Here is a 25105-nt window from a genome sequence, read left to right on the forward strand (position 1 = left end):
CCTGGCTTTGTGTCCTGCGGGGAAAGAGCGGGGGAGTCAGAGAGGGTGATGGTTGAAAGATTACAGCAAGAGGAACATAGGACGAAAGAACAGGATGGAATAGGGCGTGGGTGCGGTTCTCTTTCAAAGGTTCTTGTACCACAAAAGTTAGTGTTTGCATCTTTTGCATTACTTTTCTCCACTATATCCTCACATGGGGTTAGGGGTAATATGTGTTTTGGTGGTTTAAAGGAATTGAAACTTCAATTTTTGGCTTTGATACAGCACCTTACATAATGATTTGTATTTGTTGAATTTTGTAGCGTTTTTTTCACGTTAATTTATTTAATTTTTTGCCATTCATTTGTATACAGACCTCTTCCGATATCCCTAAATAAAATCAAGTTACCTTCAAAAGTCACTAAATTAATAAATAAAGGCTACCTAACCTCAATATGGATAAAGCTTTTTTCTAGAAAACATCTCAAAGAAACCTTAGAAAACATTAGTGAATAAACATAAGGAATACTAAAACAAAAAAATTGTAAACATTTTCCGAAGGAAAATCAGAAGCTGCCAGGAGACTGAAAAATATAGTGGTGCGAGTGTCATGCTGTGGGTAATCTTTTTCTGGCAGAGACTGAGGAACTTCTTAGAGTTGGTTGCACAATGAATAGAGCTACTTTTACAGTCTGCTCAAACCTCACAGATAGCATCAGGGCCATTTTTGTCAAAACCAAACACTATGAAGTCATCTTTTTTTCTTGTAATTTTCCTTTGCACTTGTTTCTGATTGTCACCCAAGTGTGACCTACCCTCTTCATGCTCATGTGATGACCACGTGCAGCAGAGGAAGTTCATACCACAGACATGATCTCTTTTTCCCATGGTTGTATATGTTACACAGCCATATGCCGAGGATGATGGGAACCAGATGCTAAAGTTTGAATGACATTTCTCTGCTGTTCAGTGAGATCCTAACTCAGCCACATACTTTCTGCACTTTTCACTCTTTCTTTTTTCCCGCCTGTTTTTCATGCTTCACACGGATCTCCTCAGATACCATTCTTTATCAGGAAGATCCAGACTTTGGCAGACCTGTATTCTTCAGGGAGGCTCTTATCAGAAGGCTTTGCATTCATTTTCACCCATTCTTCTGGTAGCCTGCTCGCAAAAACCCAGACTCTGTTTCAGGTGTTAAAAGTTGAACATAAAAACTTTATAATACCTTCATGTAATTAAAGTTTTTCGTGCTTCAGGACAGAATCTCTCACATCAGTGCCCTCAAAATCCTCTTCTTTTGCGTCTATCCTCCCCTACAATCCTCGCTCTGCTTTATCTCCCCCACCTTTCTCGTCTCTCTGTTACGCCGTCCATTGTCCACTTTCCATTGTGCACGAATGGATTTCAGGTAGAATGATTTATCATGTGCAGTCGAACGGATAGACAGATTCCTTACACTGCCACAAAAGGAAGGCATTCCTGCACGCTGACACACAGCTCCCCCACATCATCACCCCTCAGCAGGACAGCTGAAGATTACCCAGACTCCATCCAGTGGCTGTGCCACCCGTACATTTCTGAGTCTCTCTGCCTGACTGTTTGCAGGAGCTGGGCACAATACCCGGTTATGCTTGGTATGTAAGCAAGTGTCGATGAAAGAGTGATATGAGAAGGTTGCAGGGTTCAAGCTGCCCGACTTCCTGTTTTGGAATACGATTGATTGGCTGGTGTTGTTACAAAGAGGAGGCAGCTGGATTATCAGGGAGATTAACAGAATAAGCAAATGGATCTCGATGAAAGTCTACATGTTGTCAAGTTTGACTGGATGAGAGCGGTACGTTCAGGAGCAGTTTCCAACTGCAAGATCGGTTTATGCAAAAATCTGAAGGATTTATAAGCTGTGGCACATGAACAATGTTTTCCTGACAGTGGTACCATGCTGGCAAGCTTAAGCACCTTGTCAACATATTTATAACTTCTGGCTGTTTTGCAGAGTTAATTGACTTGTTTTGCTCAGTGCAAAGTGGAAGTGTGGGAGGAAAGTGTTGTCAAAATGTTATTTTCTTAACTTTGAATGTTTTATTTACAGATTTTTGTGCTTTCCTAACATGTAAACCTCTGGTCTTTTGTTTGTGTGATCTCTGAAATTTCTGGCCCCTGAAGCCCATCCTAAAATTCATTCTGTTTGACACAACCACCATCACGCTGCTGCCGTTTATTGTTATCACCTTGTATTGTTCCTATGAGAACACAAGTATAGACTTTGTAGTCAGACAAAAGCATCAGCTATTTCTTTGGATAAAAATAACTGCAATGTCTGTACCAGAAAAGGTATTTTGTACTTACCATGCATCAATTTAAAAACTATAAAATACAAAATGGAGATTGGCTTAAATGACATGTGAATGTATGGATGCAAATTGGCAATTGACCAAGAGTTGTTACTTTTCACTTTATAGGAAAACTATTTTGATACAAAATATAATCCTTCATTACCATAAAGCTAAACCATCATGCTAGCAATGCTAAAAATGTCATGTCAAGGAACATTCAACTAACAGCGTTACATGTAGAGGACATATTTTGCTGCCATAGTTTTCCCATTCCAAACACTGAAATTGGACAACACACTAGAAACGTTCTATTATGTATTGTTTACTATCTGAGTTAATGTTATCAGGATAAAATGTGTTCATGAGAAAAAGAAAAATTCCTCCAGAAAACGTGAAACTGTGTCAATCTTGACAATAAAAATGGCCAATTCAGGACGATGAGAAAAGAGATCAAAAGTAATAAATGCATACACATTCATTCTCTGATTCCATAGACAATAGTTTAACTAAATCTAACCTTTCTTAGTCATTAGACTATAAAAGGAAACATTTTCTGTCTGCCCTGCAAAGTTCAAGCCAAAGTTCAGGAATATTTTATATATTATCTTAATTATGTTCCTGTGCTTTGTGGATGAGATACTAATACTGAATCTACAGAGATGAACTGAAACTGAAAACCATGGCGAAGATTTAAGGTTAAACCAATTAAGGTACAGAGCGACACAATGCCTGATCTGCCTGAACTCCAACTGAAAACATCCAAGGACTTTAAAAGCCCGTCAGTGTGTGTATGTGTACCAAGTGAGGGTTAATTTATAGAGGGTGTGTTTGGTGGGTGGGGGGGCTGCAATGCTGTCACAGAAAAGCTTCTATTGAGTGAGGTCCATTAGCATTAGCTTTGGCTCTAGCCTAAACTAGGGGGAGGGTGGTGGTTGAGCAGAGGGGTGAACCTTACAGGCCTCCATTCAATTAGCATCTCATTATGTTTCCATGGTAGCCAAGGTTTAAGCGGCACTGAGATTTCCCACTGCACCATGAGAGGAGTGCCGTGTTTGAACAAACATGTGCTCCTGTGCACACGCACACGGACATTTAGTTACATTGCAGAGGGGGAAATAAGCTCTTCATGCAGCTTTGATCTTGTTGCACATTTTTACATCGCTTTAGTGTCTGGCTTTGCACGTGCTGGTAGCCAAAGTCATAAAATGTGCCCTACAGTAAACAAATCAAACAGACATGAGAAATACACACTGTAAATTTTTCAGTTCTTTTTTTCTGTGTAGATTCTTTACTCAGACAGGTCGCATTATAATCATTCAACATTAGCCAACTTGACCAGGAAATAAAAAGATGTGGTTTATGTTTCTTCAAGCCTTCAACATTTCTTCCTCTTCTCACAATGTCGTAGACAACTTTACACAAGTTTTTAACATCTACTTTGAACTGGAATCTATAAAGCTTGCGCTTTTATGTGAAGTTGACAGATATAGATGAGATTTCTCATCTTTGTCTGAGCAAAGGAGAGTCCGTCTAGAGTTGACTTGCTGCTGAGAGGGCTAGAAAATAAGCTTAAACTGCTCTTGCATGACTTTTTGATTGGAAGCTGAATGCAGGTTTAGAAGAAAAAAAATTAATGTGTTTGTTCCAGTCTATACTGATAATGGGGATATTTTTTCACTCAAATATTTTCCGTGTCTGTCTGTCTGTCTTATGCCCTCATTTTCCCTCCCTTTCTTTCTCTCTTTTCCTCCTAAGTGTCTGTTCTGAGGATGGAAGTAGAAACACAAACAGGCTGAGTCTGCCCTGTGGTCTCTGTCCCTCCGCCTTCAGCTTCTGGCCCTTCTCTTCTTCCAATCTACACTTTTCCTTGTCTCTTGCCTGTACAGTTTGTCATGCAGTTTTCTTTTCATTTTGCTGGCCCCTGTCTGTTTTTTTTAAGATTTCTAACCATATTCTACTATGCAAATTTGTTTTCCCGTCCTCTTCGCCCTCTCCCTCTCAAGCCTCGGGAGCCTGGTTCACAATCTCTCAAGTATCATTACTGATCCCAAGTGGCGAACAGGAAGAACTGCAGCACCACTTCATCAAAAATGTCCCCCACACTTGTGTTCTTGAATGGGGCTGATGCACTTTTCCACTACTGTTCAAACAGAAGGAGTTATTTGGAAGTAAATGAAGCATTGCACTTGTAATTCTACTGACTTCATTTTTTTTTCCTTCTTTTTTTTTTCTGCAGGATGCCTCTGCACAAGTCCAGTTCTGAAGATGGATCTGGAGGTAAGCTAAGATGCAAAATTGGGTTTATCTTCAGATTCGTAAGTGGCTCTAGGATCTGAAGGTTGATATAGTCCTTGTCAATTTATTAGTCCCTTTAAATCTGTACCTGCAAGCCTCTGCTATAAACTGTAACTGAAATTTGGAACACATTGAGGCTCAGTAAAAAGATTTTGTGCATCAATCAAGGGAATGTTTTCTTCTTCTAGGCAAATGGGACAATAAGAAGAAAAACAAATCTTTTTGGCAGAACTTCCGCAAATCTCAGCACAAACCGGTGGCCCGACAGTCATCCAAAGGTTGGTGTGGCTCTCGTTTTACACACCTGAGTTATAGTGATCATACACCTTAAAATGTTCCATAAATATTAGTGTATTTTATATGATAAATCTAGATGGTGCTTAATATCGAAATGGATAATGTTAAGTTTTTTTAATATATTTTTACCAAAAAAAAAAAACAAACAAAAATAAACATTAGTGTCCTTTTTACCTTGATGCTGCCCCAAATACAGTCCAATGCAACCAACCCCTGGAAGCCTAATTTGTAAACTGTTAACCAATGTGTAACTTAATTTTGTTCTGAACTTTATTTTATTTCATTCTGTGATGTATGTAAATTTTTATTCTTGTAAAAATGCATTATTTTGGCTAAACACTTCACAAATAAATATCTGTCTGATTCTAAATTCAGCTTTTCTGAGAAGACCTGAGGGACTTATGGTAGAACATAAGTAAATAAAATCATAATGACCAAGGAACACACCAGGCAGGACAGGGATAAACAAAGCTATGGCTTCATTAGGTCTCCCAAAAATAAAGAGCATAAGTGCAAACCAACCATGATGTGGCTGTCCATCTAAACTGATAAGTTGGGGAAGAAGAGCAGGATTTAGAGAAGCAGATGAGATGCCTATGGTAACTCTGGAGTTTCTGTAGAGATCAAATGCTCGTTCAGGGGAATCTGTTGACGCTTTTAATTATCTACACAAATCTGGCTTTTATGGAAGAGTGGCAAGAGGAAAGCTTTACGACTTAATGGGAAGATGAATGGAGCTACATTCAGTGCAATCCTGAAAAAAAGAACAGTTTGGGGCTGCAAAAGACTTGACACTGAGCTAGAAAGACCCTGGACAGTCACCGCTATGGTGGGATGCTTTAGATTAAAACATTGTCATTTGTTAGGATGAACCAAGGTTCAAACCTAAATCCAGCTTGCAAATCAGATTAGTCACAAACAATCCAATTTGGATATTTTAGCTATTTTGCAAGGAATATGGGCAAAAAATTTCTCTAAATGTGATGGAAGCAAATACAGCTGCAAATCATTTGAAGCTCTAATTGCAATGAAAGTTGGGGGTACTGGAAATCAATCCAAACCATAATTTTCAGATTCATATTTTTTAAAAATTGGAAAACAGCATATATATTTTCTTTCATTTCACAATTGTATATCTTTTGTACTGGTCTGTCACATAAAATCCCAATAACATGCTAAGTTTGTGGTTGTGGTGTGACAAAATATTTTCAGGTCTCCAAGGCATGAATAAAGTTGCAAAGCATTGTACTCTCTTTTGGTTTGTTCATGTTTGCCCTTTGGTCTGATCAGGAGAAGATATCGGCTATGTGGCCAGCGAAATCACAATGAGCGATGAAGAGCGGATTCAGCTGATGATGATGGTTAAAGAGAAAATGATCACTGTAGAAGAAGCTCTGGCTCGGGTAGGAATCATTTTCCTCATCTCTTTTGTTTACTCCCTCTCTCCTCAACTCCCTCCCCGCTTCAATGACTTAACCCACAGGTGTCAAACTCCAGTCCTCGAGGGCCGCTGTCCTGCAGTTTTTAGATGTGCCACAGGTACAAAACACTGGAATGAAATGGCTTAATTACCTCCTCCTTGTGTAGATCAGTTCTCCCAGCCTTGCTAATGACCTAATTATTCTATTCAGGTGTGGTGCAGCAGAGGCACATCTAAAAGTTGGAGGACACCGGCCCTTGAGGGCTGGAGTTTGACACCCCTGACTTAACCAATCTATAAACCAGATTCAACCCATGCATTTCTTCCCTTCCTGCTAGATCCACTTCCCTCTTACCCTTGTGCTCCATAGTCTTACAGTAGCACTGTACTAAAACTCACTCTTACTAACCCAAACAAGGCCCCATACCTAACACTGCATTGTCCTTCTTACCCACACATATACAGACAATACACAATCAAACTCCAGATTAACTGGTGTGTCCTGAGGTTCAGTATTTGGAGGATGTTTAGGTTTGAGCTGCTGGAGTGTGTGTGGGTGTGTTGTTCAGCTCTTAATGTCAGTGTTGATGGTAATGGTGAATTAGTAGCCCAGTAGCTCCACCTGTTGGGAAAGATATTTTGGTGTGTTGTGGTTTTTCTCTACTTGGATATGGTGGACAATCATTTGGCTTTCCTATCTATTTTCTTGTGGCCAGTCAGTTGGTTTTTGTAGGGTTCTTTTTCTATTCTCACTATTCTGCTTCTTACTTCTTCTCTTACATCCCATCTTTCAAATTGTGATAATTTGAAAGATAGTATTTCTTTGTTGTGTATGACTAGAATAGTTGGCCAGAATAAGAAGTTGGGATAAACCTTTTTACTATCATTCTACATTTTTTTCTGGATGTGTTTATTTTTCTATTTAATAATTCAATGATGGTCTTTCAATAGTCCATAATTTAATTTCAACTGCCTTATTCAACATGTCTTTTATCTTAATCTGTGCAGAAATCTGGTCTGTCTGGTCAGTGGTGTAATAAAAAATTATCTTGTGCAGATGGACTTTGCTACAAAGTCACCAATTTGAACATTTTGAATAATAAACTAAAATTGGCTGCATTGTTTAATAACTTAGAATCTATCAAGTGGACTTTGTCCATGTGATTGGATTAAACTGACTATATAGTTAAGTGCATAAATGGTATGTTTTTTGTGAAGTGCCTTGTAACAGCGTCTGTTGTGAATTGGCGCTGTATTCATAAAGTGAATTGAATTGAGTAAATGAGTAAAAATATCCGGTTTTTAAAACAAAAGTGTATATGATCTAATTTCTTTTCATACATACAGAAAAGCGGCAGTTATTCCTGCTGTTAAAAATAATCTTTTATCTGTTATATGTTACTGGTTTCTGATTTATAAAGATATGCAGTTCACTTTTATACATGAATCTGACCAGATTATTCATTGCATTAAAATATGAATGTTCAGTTTATTATTGAGTGGGTTAAAATATTTACTTTCGACACCATTGGTCTAGGTTGTAGTTTGTCTGATTCAGATCAATTCTTAATTGGATTTTTGCCTTTTTGATCTGGTTTCAAAATAGGAACATTTTAAAGCATCTTTTAAATGCTGTTAATTAACTTTGAAACCATGACATATATTTTAAATGTATTTTATCCTGCTGTGGCCTTAGCATGTCACTCAGGCAGAGCGCAGCAGATGTCATGGTTGGACAGCGGGGGAAGAAGGGGCTAAGGGGTTGCCGTCAGCCCATGGTTCCTAAAACTACCCAAAGTAGAACTTTGTAAAAGCACACACAGGGTTAGTGTGACCTCGCCGGACCGTGGGAGGGCTAAATAGAAGTATTTGGTTACTTTCACTTTTTCTTAGCAGTTTGTTTGCAATAATGTTCCATGTGAAAGACATGTGCCATCAAGCCAAGAAACTACTTGTTGTAATCTAAGCCTACTTTTGGCTCCACTCTGATTAGCACATGGCTCAGCTTACCAGGCAGAATTTCTATTTTCATTTCTATTTTTCTGTAAACTGATTGGATTCTGAGCACCATCCTCTGCAGGTAAGATATTGATAACAACTTCAAGGAATCCCCCCAACCCTCCCCTACAATTCATAAGTCCTTAACTGTTCCCTATAAAAAGCCAAAATGACGTCACAACTCTAATCCACAAACTACTCTTTGTGTCTCTAGGCATCAACTTGTTACATAACACATTGAAGTTTACAATCATATTTAAAGTATATAAAATGAGATTCTGGTTTCCAGCTCCATGCTGTAGCATTTAGATGTCACTGAATCACTGTGAATGAACGCTGCTGAACGTCCTGTGTTTCTGTGGTCCGGTAAATTATAGCCAGACGTAGTGTTGCTGGGTGAGAGTGGGTGGTCCGCCCTGTCCCTCTGCCTCTCTAAACTTCTCTTCTCCATGTAGCTGAAGGAGTATGAGCGCAGCAAACAGTCCAGCAGTACTGACACTGCAGAGTGGACTGAAGGATGTGCAGCCAATCTAAACCTGTCCTCAAATTGCAATGTAAGTACACCCCTCCCTGCCTCTCCCAACACCCCATCAAACCCCACTCCCCCACTCTACCTCTCTTAACACTCTCACCTTTAAGGTTTTTTAGTGAAAATTGTGCTGGAAGTGGGAATGTTGTTACCTTGGCTTCTCTATCAATCTTTCTCTCTGTATTATTCACAAATAGCCTGAATTGCAGTGTGTCTCCCTTTGGGGGAAAAAATGTCACATGTGACATGCTCAAATTCATTTTGCCTCAGAAAACTTGGATTTTCTGAAGTATTTATTTGTCTCAACTGAATTCTTGATATGGCAGCTCATGTAGATTAAAAAAAAATTATCCAGTTTGGTAAAAGTACTCGCCCATATATATTAAGCAGTTTTGTCCTGTCACATGCATCTCATTTGAGGTTTGTTCCTGTGGAATAAAACAAAATCTTTGTCTCAGTCCGTTGGAATTGCGACATGCAGAAAGCCAGTTTGAGGGGTAGACTTAATCCCTGTGAAATCTCTTTCAGCAGATTTTGTTAGCAGGGATTTTGTGGTTACCTGAAAGAGATCTGCAACCCCTGGAGAAAGCTAATGCTGTAAAATTTGGGCTCAGGAAATCACATCCTGTTCGGTGACAGTCGGTCAGCTGTAGCACCTTGCAAGAGTGTTAATTCCTGTCTAAACAACATACGTTAATAGGTTTTATTTATATTTTATTTTATTTTTTTCCAGTGGACCAAGCAAAGTATTGTGTAGTTGTGAAGGGGGAAGAAAATTATACCTTTTTTTTACAATCTTTGAAAAAAATAACTCTGAAAAGTCTGACATGCACTTAACGGTTTTGCCCCATAATATAACTTAATAGCACGACACAAGGTCAAACTTACTGAGACATGGCCATGCTACAAAATGGACTGGCCAGGCAAGAAAAAGAGTCAACAGACCCATAGTAATGTTGGAAAAGCTGCAGAGAAGAGCTCAGGTAGGGAAATATGTTGATGCAGCAACTATTATTTGTTATAAAATCTGGCCTTTTTGGGAAAATGGTACAAAGGAAATAACTTTTGACACAAAGCCAGAACATGTTCTATAAAGTTTGCCACAAGCCAGCTGGGTGACAGAGTCCTGCATGCACAGTGTCATCAGTGGTGGAATAAGGGTCGACCTGACCACAAGCTCATCTTGAAAAACATTTGTGATATCATTATGCAGTGAGGATCACAGCTGATGGGAAGATAGATGGTGTGAAACACAGGGGGAAACCTGCCATGTCAGAATTTACAGGTTTCTATTTGTTAAAAAAAAACCATTATTTTTACTCTCTTTAAAACAGATGCATTAATTTGTCAAAGTATGAACAGTATTGTGGTAAAAATATGTCAATTTTTGTGGGTTATGCATAACAAAATGTGAAAATGTTTGAGTGTGAATACTTTAGCATGTGGACACTAGTTGGTGTTTTTGTTCATTTACTGTGATTATCAAGGGAGGGACTTTCAGCCAGATGATCTCATACATTGACCCACTTTTTATTTTAAGAAACAAAGCTTATCAAAACAAAAAATTCCCAAGAAGGCTGAAAATTTCTTCCCACCATATCCCACCATATCTGTGTTCTTGCGATATTCCATTGCAATTTTTTCATTAAGCAGTCCACACTTTTTTCCAGAAATAGACTAGTTATAAACTAACACATGACCTCATAGTTGTCAGATGAATACATTCATAGAGGAATTTCCGCACTTTATCAAATTCAGTGCCCTGTTTCCTTCTGTAAACTCAAGTTCTTCCTAAGACATAAGATAATCAGATGCATATAAAACGTTTGTTGAACCCAAGGAAATCAGCTCTCTCTTTTTGCCATTCTGCAAAGATTCAAATATTCTTCAGGATAGTGATTGATAATTTCCTTCCACATCAAAAAGTAGGTCAGTTATGGCATTCATAAACTGAGCCCAGGTCCTATGCGCTCTCTGGCTTTTTGATGTGGGTGCTTGAATTGTGCATGAGTGCGCTGATCGCATTAATTAGTCTGCTAAACCTCGCTGCTGACTTCCTGTTGGAGGAAGATAGATCGATTTGGGATTTTATAGACATGAGAGGGGGGTTGAAAAGTTACAGTACTGAAGGAGTATTGTGTGGAGGAACACACACTTTGGCTCCAGAGGCAAATGCTGGAGGCAGAGAGGAAGTAAGGGTGTTAGGGAGAGCAAGGATAAAGGACTTAGACTTGTCCCGAAGGGCTACAAAATTGTGGAGCTCTCAGCTAAATCTCATATTGTCTGAAGTTCCAAAATTGGCCACTTTAGGACACATTCCCTCTCTGCTGAGGCCTCTGCTGATTCCTCATCTCCTTTCCAGAAGCAGATTTAGGTCAGTCCCAAATTCAAAAAGTCAACAGTGTTACTCATCTGAGCTGGCCTGCGTTCTATTTCCAGAAACATGAATGTTTGAAGTTGACATGTTTGTCGTTTTCTGCCCTTTTGTTTGATGCGCTCTTTCACCGCTCCCTGGGCGATCTGAGCCTAACATTCCAGGGCTCGCCATTAGCGATTTGGGGGCCAAGGCAGGGTCAGAGGGGCTCAAACGCCGGGATTGTTCTCAACGCACAACACGCCTTTTCTCTGCTGGCTGTACAGCACAGCGCTTCGAAACAGCCCCTCATTCCTCACTGCTGAACTCACTGAACAGGCTTCATCTGCCAGCATGCAAACAGGCATGCAGATATGGTTTTAGATGCGTGACAGTGCGGTCAGTATGGATGGATTTACTGGTTCTGTTTTTGTTAAATTGTGGGATTTTACCAGAGGAAGCAGAATGCTGCTTTCATTAAGGAAGTGGTACGTAATGTATGTATATTGTGTAATGTATTTCATAGATTTTGTTGATAGTGCTAGTTTTTTTTGGCATTTACAAGTAAAATTGTTGTGCAGAATAAAGTTTTTAAATTTTAAAGTTGTTTGCAGAAGTTTGTGAACAAACCTCATGGGAGTTTGTGAATTGAACTGGAAATAGTGGAGGAGGAATTTCTCCTTTGACCTTGTTTACAATAGCAGCCATTTAGCCCTCCTTGATTCATGGCTTCATATGTTTGACTCTCTTTTTGTATGACTCTCTTCCCCCTGATTATCCAGTCATTTGCATGGATGACTATCCTTGGTTTTGAGTTGAGAGGGTTATTTTCACCCCCTTTACCATCTTCTATAACCTTTTCTTATGGAAAGCCATGTGAACACAGTTATACAATCTGACTAACTTAAATCTGTTTGCTCTGCTGAACCTACAGCCTTTTTGCACTTTGTCTTTTTTTCACTTATGTGCATTACATTTTCTGAAATGAAGAACCTCAGATCTCAGCGAGATTTAATAAAAAAATTTAAGGAGTCAGCAGAGCGGTCAGAATTGTGTGGTTCAGCTGGAGGACTGTCTGGGTTGAAGGTGCAGTGCAGTTAAGGATTTCGGCAAGCCCTAAATGAATTGCTATAATACTTTTGGTCTTGTCTGCCAGGAACATCACCTTGAACTGAACAGGTGATGTTCATTTTTATGCAAGTCTGTGATGAGTCAATTGAAGAGGTTACAATTTCAACAATACTTCATGAGCTGTCTTTTTTTTAAAAGCTATGTTAAAGTTTAGATAGTTTGCATACATACAAGTAACCCAGTGTCATTATATTGGAATACTGGCTGCTTTGGCTCTTTAATAAAAAAAAAAACCCCAAAAAACATATTGTTCTATTGCATCAAACAATCCAGGATATTCCAAGGCTTGGGCTGGTATTGCTACATGGCCTAGTATAAAAATGTTAGTTTACCACTACTTACACAAAAATACTGTTATTGTTAGCATTATCTAGAGATTCAGTGATCAGAATTTTGTGATTGATTTCCAATCTCAACACAACTTTACTTTAAACCCAAAGTGCCTTGTGGTAATACCGTAAAAGATTAAAACAACAAACATTTATATTTAACAAAAAAAAGCATTAGAAAAAAATAAACTTGTTATGCTAACATATGTAAAAGTAGCCTCTCTGATCTCTGCTTTTTCTAAATTCTCTAAACTGATTTTAGCTGTTTTACGTAACATAATATCAACCTTCCTACCATGAAGGGTAATTATTTATATATTTTTTATGAAAAGCAGATGTGATGTCAGGCTTTGTGTGTGAGAAAACAGACACCGTGAAACAGTGTTTTAATTTTTTTTTAAACTTAGCAAAACAGCAATCTCCACAATCCTAATACAGTAGATCCTAATACAGATTTTTAAAAGGCTGACGTTGGCGATGAGCTCAGGTTGAAAGATCAAGAAGGAAATATGGTGCAACATTTTGTTACTCTGTCAATCCTTCCTGTTATGAGCTGAAAGTCTTTTACCCTTTCACTCTCACACAACGTTGAAATATCTGCTGTTGTACTTTGTTTGAGTTCATTTTTAAATGCCTCAATGATTATGAAAATTACTCATAATAATTAAAGCGTTGGTTTTAGCACCACCTTCTTTATGTATGGTGTGTTCACTAATCGGAAAAAAATTGGAATAATAAACTTCCAACCATTCTATCGCTCCGGTTCAGTTCAAACACATATGTCTCAGTACATCTTTATCTTAAAAAAATGCTTTTATCCCAAACTAAAAGTGAATAATTATTAAAATTACTCATAAAATAAGGCTGGTTATTAGTTATAATAATAAAGTTATCTTTAAAATAATTGCAGTTATAATAATATGTTTAAAATGTACATGAACTTACTACTTAGTTAGCATAATAAACTGGCAATTTTAGTAGTTTTCAAGTACTTATTTTATACTTTTATAATAGCAGCTTGTTAATTTGTAATGTGGTTTTGTATTATTTTCCTTGTAGACAGCATCTCCTTACTTTTTGTAAGCATTATGAGTCCAAGAGGATTGAAGAGTTCATATGACAGAAAGTTAAATCATGCAAACTCAGCTGCAGAGCTGTAGGGGTGTGTGGGACCAGTGAGGAGGTGTTGCTTTGGAAACCAGGAAGAAACAGATAGAAGAGAGGTTGATTGCTTTATGTCCCATTAATCACCAAAAGACAAGTGGAGGAGTAACATGCAGCGTTGGCAGGAGCTGTGCCTGTATGTTCGTTGGAATGCTTTTTCATGAGCTGTTTGTGAAAGAAATCAAAAGCTTAACTGTTCAAATGGTCGAGGATTTCAGTGAGACTCATTCTGGGTTGTCCATGAGCTAGAAATTTGTACAATGCAGTGGGCCTACATCCATCTCCTTCAATCTCTCACCTCACTAACTTTGTTCTTATCCTAAACAGAACTTTCATCTTGTTGCATCATAACACCATCCTGAAAATCTTAGTGTATGAAAAATTTTCTTTTTCTAATGACGTTTTATGGCTGAATCATAAATAAACCTGATGACATTTCAAACTATTAGTACTATTATCTGATCCTAGTCTCATTCTTTTTTCCACCAGTCCCGCGAACAATCGGATGATGAGCAATCTGAGGACTCTGTGAAGTTCAAAAGGCTTCACAAACTGGTCAATTCAACACGGCGAGTCAGAAAGAAACTCATCAAGGTGGAAGAGGGCAAAAAACATTCCCCTGAAGGTCTGTGATTCTGACTGATGATGAGAAACTAAAGTTTTTACAGATCAACACAAGTTTTCTTCGATATGTTAATTTGGAAAGTTGCTCCCACCCATTGCACACTGATCTCTTGGTTTCTTTAGGTTTTCTGAATCTGGAAACTCCCTCCTGTGAGGACAACACAGCTCTGTATACCGGAGTTCTGAAGAAGCCCCCTTTGCCTCAGGAGGCGTCTCTGCCATCCCTTATCCACGACCAACTCTCTCTGGATGGAGACACAGACAGTTTGACAACATCCCCTTCATCCAGCAGTCTGGACACCTGGTCTGGACACAAGCTAGTGAAAACTTTTAGTAAGTCTTCCAGCACCCACGGTCTCATCAGGCCCCCAAGGAGAACTGCAGCCGGCTCCAGGGACCTGGGGGGGTCCATCTCTGGTGTCGCAGGAAGCGGCTCTTCCTTCTCAGAACTTGATGGATGTGGACTTGACGACGACGGAAAGCTGTCACGCTCTACGACAGACAGCGAGATGAGGAAGGCGCTGAGCTCCATATCCCACGGGGTAAGTAACAACGAAGCCCTTTACGCCTTCTATGGCCTCACCAAACCTCGCCCCAAACCCCATTCCCAGTCCCGTCTCCTGATTTCCCTGGATGACGGCCAGCAAGGCAGTCCCAAACACCAACCCTCCAACCGCCACCATGGCAGCTGGACCCACCGGAAACCTGACCCCAACTACGCTTACTCCACCAAGCACCTCCTGTACCAGCGCTCACGCAGTGCCAAGTCCCCTATCTCCCCCCTTTCTGTCACTCCCTCCTCTCCCGTCCGCTGTGATGTAACAAAGTCAAAGGGTTTCGGGACCGGAGGCGGGGGCTGGGTATTCCCTCCCCGGAGACTGCGAGGCCGAACCGCAGTCAGCGAGCTGAACATCACCTACGTTGTAGAGCGAAGCCTGTATGGTCACCTGAACTGGGCCCAGCTGGTGCGCCCAGTTACCCTCAGCCGCGCTGAGCGCCGCTGTCTGCTTGAGGAGGACCGCGAGGTGGACAGGAAGTGGGCGGCTAGCGTGGACCGCTGCACCAAGCGTGTGCTCTTGCGCATCCAGCAGAAGTCTGTGAGTTTGGACCGTGAGGTTTAAGTCGGCCGCCGCGTGTGAGCAGGACTTGGTGCTTCAAAGTTGCAGAATAGCTCAAGGGGGTTGAGATGAGGAGAATTTGTACAAGAACATTAATAGCCTATGTTTAAAAAACGAAGCAAAATAAACTTATGAGCTGGAAACATGTAGAACTGGCACTTCTGAAATTACTGTTGTGCCTTCAAATATTTACCATTCCTTCAAAGTATTTTATTGGGACTCAGCTTGATTGAACAACACAAAGAAAAACATAATTATATAGTTTGGAATCTGCAAAATACTTGAGACAGGAACTGCAGCGGAATATTTCTTTTTAAATTGGATTTAGATCCAATTTAGAGTTTCTTGCAGAATTTGAAATTTGATGTGCAGAAATGTTCTGCGTCTAGTTGAACTTTTTTCAAAATAGAATAGTCAAAATATCCAATGTCTAGATGTGCAGACTTGGGAGAAAGCCGCACGCATCTACAAACTATCGACTTCGATAGGCCAAATAGAGATGAAACACATATTTTAATTTTATTTATATATAAAAAGGCATAGTTTTATCATTATTTTCCTTCTGCTCCACAGTTATTCACCATTTCCTGTTGGTCTATTTAAACAGTAAATTTGGTCATAATGTGAAAAGAATGTAAGAACATTGAAGGGTAATGAATACCATCAGTCACCAAAGGCATTGTAGCCTTTGGGGAGTTACTTCGTCTATGTCCTCTAAGTGAAGGTTTTAAGCTTCCATTCTCTATTTTTTGGATGAATATGAAAGGATTCGTTAATCTGCGTTGTCCCACTCGGGAGGTTAAGTTCCATAAGAGCCTTTTATAATGTCAGCTCCCTGAGGAACATGCACACTCTCACTGTCGCACTGATCCCTGTGGGTGTAGAGGATGTTACACAAGCTCCATGCTGCTCATTCTAAAACACAGCACGGCACACAAACTCGAGTTTAAAGACAGATTCATTGAGTGACCTTATTAAGTCAGCTTCAGCGACTGAGCAGACTTTATGCCTATCAGTTTTAAAACTAACGCTATAGGCCAAAAATAGCATGAAAAAATGGGATAGGAAGAAACGTTTGATCCTGAAGGGGTTGCAAATGGGAGTAATGAGGTTTTGGATGAAAATAGTCCTATTCAAAGAATCAGCATTCTAACTGAAGAAGAGGCAGAAACAAGAGGAGTGGGTGGTGGTGTAGTAGAGCTATCCTGCAGCTTTGAGGGTACCTGAATCCTGTCATGTTCTAGTGAAGTCACTGGAGATCGCTCTCATCCAGATACTCTCCGAACCCACTTTTTTTTGTCGTTGCTTTTAATCTTCTTTTGTGGCTCGTGCCTCTACTGCAGATGTCGCTTTTTTTTGTTGTTTTTGTTCTATTTATATTTTTATTAGAAATATATATGTATTCTTTCTGGTAGACATTTTTTTCTGGGTGCATGTCCATTTCATCAAGCATCACCATTATTTTATTTTCTTTTTTCATTTTGTTCTCCAAACTGGGTTTTCTCACTAGCTGTGATGCAAGCGGCAGCTGTGGACATCTGATACAACAGCTTGTCGATGTGCAGGGCTGTCTCAGTGGGGAAATGTTTGTTCTTTCTAGGCGGGACTAAACTCTCAGTCAAGTTGTTTTAAAAACGCTAGTAAAAGAACAGCTACCATCATCAACCCCCACTGTGCTCAGAAGATTTATAATTGTCATTCTGAATTGTTTTCGTGTGTAACATCATAAAGTCAAAGACAGTTTTTCTTCACACCATTAGCCCCACACCCTTCTGTGTTTGCTTCTGTGTTGCTTATGGTTTCTAAAATTTTGGAAAAATGAGATACACCGATCAGAATTTAATTTTAATTTTAGAAACATTGATACTGATTTCATCTGATCCCATTTTCTCTTAGAAATAAAATCTGCACAGCAAGATACCCTCTCGTTTTGCTTGATAAAATGAATAAATTGAAGAAACTATAATTTCTAGAACCAGCCTAATGTGATATAGCTGTCTCTCAGAAAGAATTGCATGTGCAGCACGTCATAAAACATTTAATCGGCCTTTTAAAATAAATATCAGCTTTGTCCAGTATAATATTTGAGAAGACAAATAGGACCGCAAGGTGGACAGGAAGTTACTGTTATGTTTGACTGTTAAATCCTGCTCTGATTTATTGTAACTGTACAGGAGCCCTAAGGCTTTCTGTATCAATGTAGTAAGTTAATAACTATATTAACAGCAGAGGCAACATCACATTGTGTGTAAGATAGAGCAGTTTGCATTATATTACATCTCAAATTCCAAAATTCTACATCAAAGAGTGTTTTTGCCAGTGTGATCTGTTAGCGCTTACGTATGAAGCATTCATAGATTAGAAAAACATCTGACTTTTTTGGCAGATTGCATGTAAAGGACTAAGCTTGAAAATCATTTGTTTACGGTCACCATCGGATTTCTCGGTGCATCTCTAGACAAAGTATCTATTTTGTCTGACCACAGATAAAACTGCTTTATTATAAAAAAAGTGTTGTGTTGTCAGGATTTTGGAATCAGGTTGGTATTGCAGCTTTTCAAATGTAAACTGCAGCAATTACTTTAATATGTGGGAACAGTTTATAAGTTTTTTCTTTTACCACATGATGAAAACTTCTTTAGTGTGGTGTTTTCTCTGGAGATGCAAGTCATAAAGCCCTCGAGGAGCCAACATTACAACAACTCATTTACTTAAGAGCGTGCTTGTAATCCACATTTATACAAAGGATTTTTATATACTACTTTGTTACATCATGTCTGTTGGCCGTCTTCAGTCCCGTATGACATCATGCCACTTACATACAATCCATACAGCCGTATGCACTACTCCAACTACTGCCTGTGTTCAAGCCAAGCATGAGTCATTGTGTGCAGATTGGTTGGGTGTTGCTTCTTTAACATGACCTTCTGAGCGTGACTCATTTGCTTGTGTTTTGGCTCCCCCCACACAGAGAACATGCAGCTTCGGGGGCTTTGACCTGTCCAACCGTTCTCTTCATGTGGTCAACGCAGCCTCCGAGGCCAATGTAAGAGCTGGAGCCCAAGCTTAATTCCCCTTTCACAATGAATTATCGTCGGTTTTGACCCTTACTGCTCTCGATTAGCCCTCTTTTCTTTTTTATTTTTCCTTGTATGTTCCTTCCCGTTCTCCTCCAATCATGTTCATCATCTGCATTTTATTCTCATTGAAATGACAGAATAAGGAACAGGAGGCAATATACAGAGAGGTGGTTAAATCTCCCAACACCACACGGATCTCCCTGGGCAAGAAAGTCAAGTCGGTGAAGGAGACGATGAGGAAACGCATGTCGAAGAAGTACAGCAGCTCGCTGTCTGAGCAGGTTAGACGGACCGAACTAGACGCACACATGGAAGTCCAAATATTATTAACCACAGCCTCTCTTGTTGTAAGGAAAAATTAGTCATATTCAGACCTTGAGAACAACTGAAGCATAGCTTTAGTTGAAATTAAGCAGCTTGCAAAAATAGGTGGTTTATGCTATATGTATGCAAGTGGACCAAACATGTGGATGATGTTTGTAGTGAAACCCACATGTTCTGTCCACAGGCTGTGAGTGGGTGGAAATATTTGTATTAGACACAGAACAAAAAGATTTCGATTTCTCTCCCTGCGCTCTTCTTCTTGGACCCGGTCTGTTGGGTGGGGAGTGTTTTCTCCACATTGAGCTCACATAATAGTGATGTAAGTGTCCCCTGGGCTCACGGTCTTCTTAGGAATTGAAAAGCGAATAAAGGCTGTCTTGCTCAGTCTGGATAAATTTTAGGTGGGGGTAGGGAAGCGTTTAGTGGCTTTGACACTTGTTCAGATGTGGAATCTGTCTGCATTATGCATTATATGCATTATGAGCATTTTTACACAATATAAATGTGACTACAGTTCCCAGACTTAAGGTTTTGGTCAAATGTAAGTTAAAGAAAATTACTACACCAATTTAAAGTGGTCATATTTACTCCCAACAAGTTAGCACAGCTACTAATAGAATGCTGCAGAAGAAGAAAAGTCATAAAGTAGTAGTGTTAGACTGAAAATGTATAGTATTACAATTGATTTTACTTGATGTCTAAACTTATCTATTGAGCCAATTTGACACGGAACAGAAATATTTGTCTTATGGTTTAAGATAAAGGTTCCAAATATATTTATGTAAGAGCAGAATGTATTCTCATTACACAAGCATCATACATAATCATCCCTTTTTTATCTAAACACCCCTCGGGTGTGAACTATACATGCCAGTGATATGGAATGTTGTCATAGATTTATATAACAAGACAAAAACACACCAGAATACTTGTCATCATGTTGCTGTTAAAGTAAAAAGAATAAGATGTAAGTAAATACGCAGTTTGTTTTTCTGAACAGCCTCAAATGTAGTGAATTTTGACAGTTTTTGCCAAGGTGTTTCAGCTATTCAGTAGACCACAGTGCCACCTTGTGGATTACTTCAACATGTGCAACTCATGATGTCAGTCTTAAAACTAGTTCGGTGTCATGTTGACAGACAGTTATTTAAGTATACAAAATAATTCTGTAAAGTCTAATTAAAAATTTGCAGAACACAGCTAGTTGTTACAGTTTCAAATTTCTGTTGCTTCAGTTTTGGAACATATTTTACCCACCCATTCTGTTGATCTTTCACGTTTCTTTTCTGTTTTCTCTTCTCTTTGTATTCTATTATTCTCCCATCTACATTCCCTTCCCTTTATTTGCATCCTTCAGTCCAGTCCTGATGGAGCCCCTGGTTCCCCACAGTCTCCTCTGCCAGACACCGACTCCTTGGAGAAACCCAAACTGAAGGCTGGAGGCTCCGTGGAAAGCCTGCGCAGTTCACTCAGTGGCCAGAGTTCAATGAGTAAGAACTTATTTTGGTTTTTTTTTTTGGAGACTCTGAGTGGGGAGACATTTCCTAAAATCATAGCCCCAATGTTGGAATGAAAGGAAGTTTGAATTACTCACTTTGTGTCTTTGATTTGAGGATGACACATAAGGTTATAAGATTATAATATGGTTATATAACCAAATATGATTTTGAATCCTGATTTCACCCTTTAAATCATAGAACTGCCAACTGTATTTTGACCTCTTGTTTTATTTTTACTAATTTCATAACCTCCATCTTTTTTTGTCTGGTCTGTCTGTCAACAAATTTCCCATATGGCCATGATTTGGTGGGAACCTTTCTTTTTGGTTTCCTCACCACAGACAGAAATGGAATAAAAAATTGGGAGTTGTATGAAATAATCATAGCATCCAACCTGTCATCACAAAGCTTCCTTACACTTGTGTTTTATGACATAGCGTTCATAAAGAGATGGTGTTTAGAAGAAGGGCTTAGTCAAAATTAGCTGTGTTTATGTATGAGGGAAGTCTGCATTTAATTGTCTGTTTTTTAACTACATTTTTTGTTGTATAAAAGGTGACCACTGACAAATGTATGGGCATGTTTTCTTCAGTTTTAAATAAATGTTTATATGTGTGCATGTTTGAATTCAGGTGGTCAGACAGTGAGCACCACTGACTCATCAGCCAGCAACAGAGAGAGCGTGAAGTCGGAGGATGGAGATGATGAAGAGCCGCCTTACAGGGGACCATTCTGCGGCCGTGCTCGAGTCCACACCGACTTCACTCCCAGCCCCTATGACACCGACTCCCTTAAACTGAAGGTGGAGACTTTCTGTTCAGTTCAGGATACATCCAAATGTATAGAATCTTGTTATTTCACTGACTCTCTTCAGTTATTATTCAGCTTTAACCCTCATTAGTCAAATTTCATAACTTTGCTTGAAGAACAAATAGAAAAGGAGTAAAGACTGCATTTGCAAAAACAATATATTTAAGAGAACAAGTATGACAAATTAAGTACAGCATTTAAATTTGATGTCTTATTGAACCACCTTCAATAACAAAACTATAAGTAATCTTTTCTCTATAAGTTTATTTTGCAGTTGTGGAAGAGTTTTAAGATGCATCTATTTCACAAGATCCAGCAGACTTCACAAAATCTTGACTTAAAAACATAAATAAAAAAATTCTTGTCAATTTGTTGCAGATATGCAATTTGTGCCGAGGAGTTGATGGCCACCTGAGCCATCCAGCATTTAAAAAAATACATTCTTATTTCATGGAAGAAAGCATTAAAAAGCAGATTCTTTGTACATAGGTATATGTTGTGAGTGCAGATTATTTCCTACATGATGGTAAGCATTGTAAGATTACCAACTTGCAATTCGTTCAGGTTTATTTCATACACTTAGAAATTCAAATAATAAATGAGGATAAGGCAGTATAGAACATTGTATAGTGGTGATCATTTTGTTGAAATTCGCTATCGATTGTTGCCAGTGTCACTTTCAGAACTTTTTAACTGACAATTGTTTGGTTTCCACAGAAAGGGGATGTGATTGACATCATCAGTAAGCCCCCCATGGGAACATGGATGGGTCTGCTCAACAACAAAGTTGGCACCTTCAAGTTCATCTATGTGGATGTGCTGAGTGAGGAAGAAGAGAAGCCTAAGAGGCCCATTCGAAGGAGGAGGAAGGGCCGACCTCCCAAGCCCACATCAGTGGAGGAGCTGCTGGACCGGATAAACCTCAAGGTGGGCTACTAAACATGGCAGAAAACAGAGCTAATACCTAATTAAATATTTTTAGTCTATTATTAACAAATTTCTCAAAATAAAAAAGAGCAGTTGTTACTATGTTTGTCTGTGAGACAAATATAGTCTACCCAATTACAGGGTGCACTCCCTTCAACATCTGATTGACACTGATTCACAAGCATTAACACCACCATTGGCTCAACCGCACCCTGCTCCGGGCGCACTATTATCTCCTCCCACCCAGTCAACCGGAGGGCATCCGGCTCCGCAAATAGAAATAGAAATGAGACTTCCTGTGGCTTTGTCTTGTTTTGTCTCCGGCAAACCCAACCGCAGAGTCACAGATTAAAGTTGCTGGAGCTAAGCTGTGCATCTGCTGCTTATTAATCCATCCCAACTTTAGAGTTTAATCGGTCAGCACCAGATTCTTAGAGATCGTGAGTTAAATTAGCTGCACACTGCTTAACAACATATTTTAAGCCTGAATGCTTTTTATTACTTATAAAGTGATTTTCTTTTTATTGTATAAATCACACTGTTCTGTGGTTTGATGCACGTCAACTTAAAAAATGACAAACCCTGGATGGAATATGATTTATTTAGTTCATTTTAATATTAACAGTTAAATGCTACAATTCAAATTGACCTCAGTAGGACCACATTTTTTCTGACCATGTAGATGCATCATTTTTCACCAAATATTTTTAATCTTACCTCCTTACTTCTACAAGTTTATATTAATAAATCTATGAGGCATCTAAAATACTTGGTTTGCACATCTGTAGAACAAAAGTGGAAGTGGTTTGACTGATGTCAGATGACTTTGTACACGCAATGAGTGACGTTTTTAATGCTGCGTCAGGGCTTTGGATGTGACCTAGGGTTACTTTAATTTGATTCTTATATTAAATACAATGGCTTTCTTTTGTATAATAATTATTTTTCTTCTTCAAAGTATTGTATTTGCATGTTTTCGTCTCTCCACATCCTGACACAGGTTTTTCTCTCTCTATTTCATATCCTTTCCACAGGAGCACATGCCCACGTTTTTGTTCAACGGCTACGAGGACCTGGACACGTTCAAGCTGCTGGAGGAGGAAGACCTGGATGAGCTGAACATCAAAGATCCTCAGCACAGAGCTGTGCTGCTTACAGCTGTGGAGCTGCTGCAGGAGTATGACAGTGAGTAGAATAGAGCTCAGATGTTGACTTCTTTTGTTTGTTTACTCATTTACCTCCTTATGTCTATATTACCTCAAAAACAGACATTGTTCAATGACTGGATGTTGTTCATACTTTACTGCAAGCACATTCATAGCTTTTCACCTGCATGTTTTGTGATAAATTACTCTTGTACTTCAGTACTTGCATTCATAGTAGCACTATATGTGTTCCAAAACTGTTGGCATTGGCATTTTTACCTGATCAACTCATCAGCATTAAGAGACATGGTTTCAGCTAAAAAAAAATACATAACTGAAAAGGGTTGGGGACATTTGTACACAGAGTCACTTAACTTTCTTACACAGTAATAAAATCCAGTCTGACCCTAACTGCATTAAGAGTACACTTATTTAGTAAATATATTTAATTTAATCCTAGTATAAATCAAACTGTTATATGAACACACAAATGTTTCCTAGAAAACATTTGTGAACAAACAGCATCATGAAGACCAAGGAAGCAAACAGCCAGGGCAAGTATAAAGCAAACACATGGAGAAAGATGTTTCAGTCATTTGGGGCCAAATATAAATCTAAACACACACACATCCCTACAGTTAAACATAGTAGATGTAACATCATGCTATGGGGATGCTGCTCTTCATCAAGGACAGGACAATAGCCATAAAAATACAGCTAGAGCTACAAAGGAATGATTTATGACTAAATATATCCATGAGCTAGAATAGTTCAGTCAAAGCCCAGCTCTTTATTCAACTGAGAAATGTTGGCTCCATATTTTAACATGGCAGAGCTTTTAGTTGGTATGCTCAGCAAAATGTCATTGCCTCTAGATGTGCAATGAAAGACCCAAATATGAATCACAATTTTCTGATTTTAAATTATTAAAGAAATTTAGAAAGCATGCTCCACATTGCAATTATGTATTTCCTTGTGTTGTCTCTCACTTTAAATGTCAATAAAATAAAATGAAGAATATGCTGGTAATGTGCTAAAACATGAAAAACTCTCGGTACTCTGAAGGCACTTTTTCCCTTGAAAAATTTCCCCGCGTTTCCAGGCAGCAGTGATCCAGAGCGCAGCGGATTGTCAGGTTCCCAGGAGAAGCTGCTGTCAGAGGGCCGAGGCCTTGTGGGGGACTCCCCGAGGGATTCAGGTTGCTATGAGAGCAATGAAAATCTGGAAAATGGTAATGATTGCTTTACTTAATCCAGCTATCTTACCCTGACCCAATAGGAGTTACTGCTTTATCACACCTCACTATTTCCCTCCTTCAGTTTCCTTCCCTGCTCCACTACTTTCTAAACTTTTGCATAGCAACCTTCTCTTCAAATAAGCTTTGATGCCAATTTCATCTCTGAGTCTTACCTTCTTCTCTTAACCCTTTTTTGTATGGGTGCTTTAGAAATTGAAAAAAAATACCTTTGCTTTCACTGCACTCTCTTCACCCCTCTTTCCACCCTGTAGGCGTTCTGTGCCGTCAGTGCCAAAGTCCGGTTGTAGCTGTGAGGGAGCCTGGCTCCAGACCTCTAAGCCTAGTCCACCCCACATTGTTGGGAGCACAGAGGGAGAGACTTGGCCCAGTACGCAGAACTGTTTTGATGAGGGCAAACTCCCTGCCCAGCTGTGGACATGTGTTTCCTACCGGCCCAAATGTGGCTGCAAGGCCTATAGATGGATATCAGGAAGATGAATATGAACTCGT

The 25105-nt window shown here is 39.2% G+C and overlaps 1 protein-coding gene across 7 annotated transcripts in view; it reads left to right on the forward strand.

Moving 5' to 3' along the window:
* The window catches only part of sash1 (SAM and SH3 domain containing 1), a 188825-nt gene that overhangs the window by 155338 nt on the left and 8382 nt on the right, over positions 1-25105 (forward strand). For 3 of the 7 annotated variants that reach the window (XM_014472709.2, XM_023347332.1, XM_023347330.1), the window contains exons 5-17: positions 4552-4592; positions 4799-4888; positions 6198-6310; positions 8781-8879; positions 14321-14456; positions 14579-15552; positions 18545-18619; positions 18791-18934; positions 20335-20467; positions 21109-21278; positions 22004-22213; positions 23248-23398; positions 24461-24589. In XM_014472709.2, the coding sequence (XP_014328195.1) occupies positions 4552-4592; positions 4799-4888; positions 6198-6310; positions 8781-8879; positions 14321-14456; positions 14579-15552; positions 18545-18619; positions 18791-18934; positions 20335-20467; positions 21109-21278; positions 22004-22213; positions 23248-23398; positions 24461-24589 (2465 nt within the window). The remainder of the gene's footprint in view (positions 1-4551; positions 4593-4798; positions 4889-6197; positions 6311-8780; positions 8880-14320; positions 14457-14578; positions 15553-18544; positions 18620-18790; positions 18935-20334; positions 20468-21108; positions 21279-22003; positions 22214-23247; positions 23399-24460; positions 24590-25105) is intronic. The other 4 variants (XM_023347331.1, XM_023347334.1, XM_023347329.1 and 1 more) reach the window with 3 other exon arrangements.

Source organism: Xiphophorus maculatus, chromosome 15 (assembly GCF_002775205.1).
Source record: "Xiphophorus maculatus strain JP 163 A chromosome 15, X_maculatus-5.0-male, whole genome shotgun sequence".
NCBI lineage: Eukaryota > Metazoa > Chordata > Actinopteri > Cyprinodontiformes > Poeciliidae > Xiphophorus > Xiphophorus maculatus.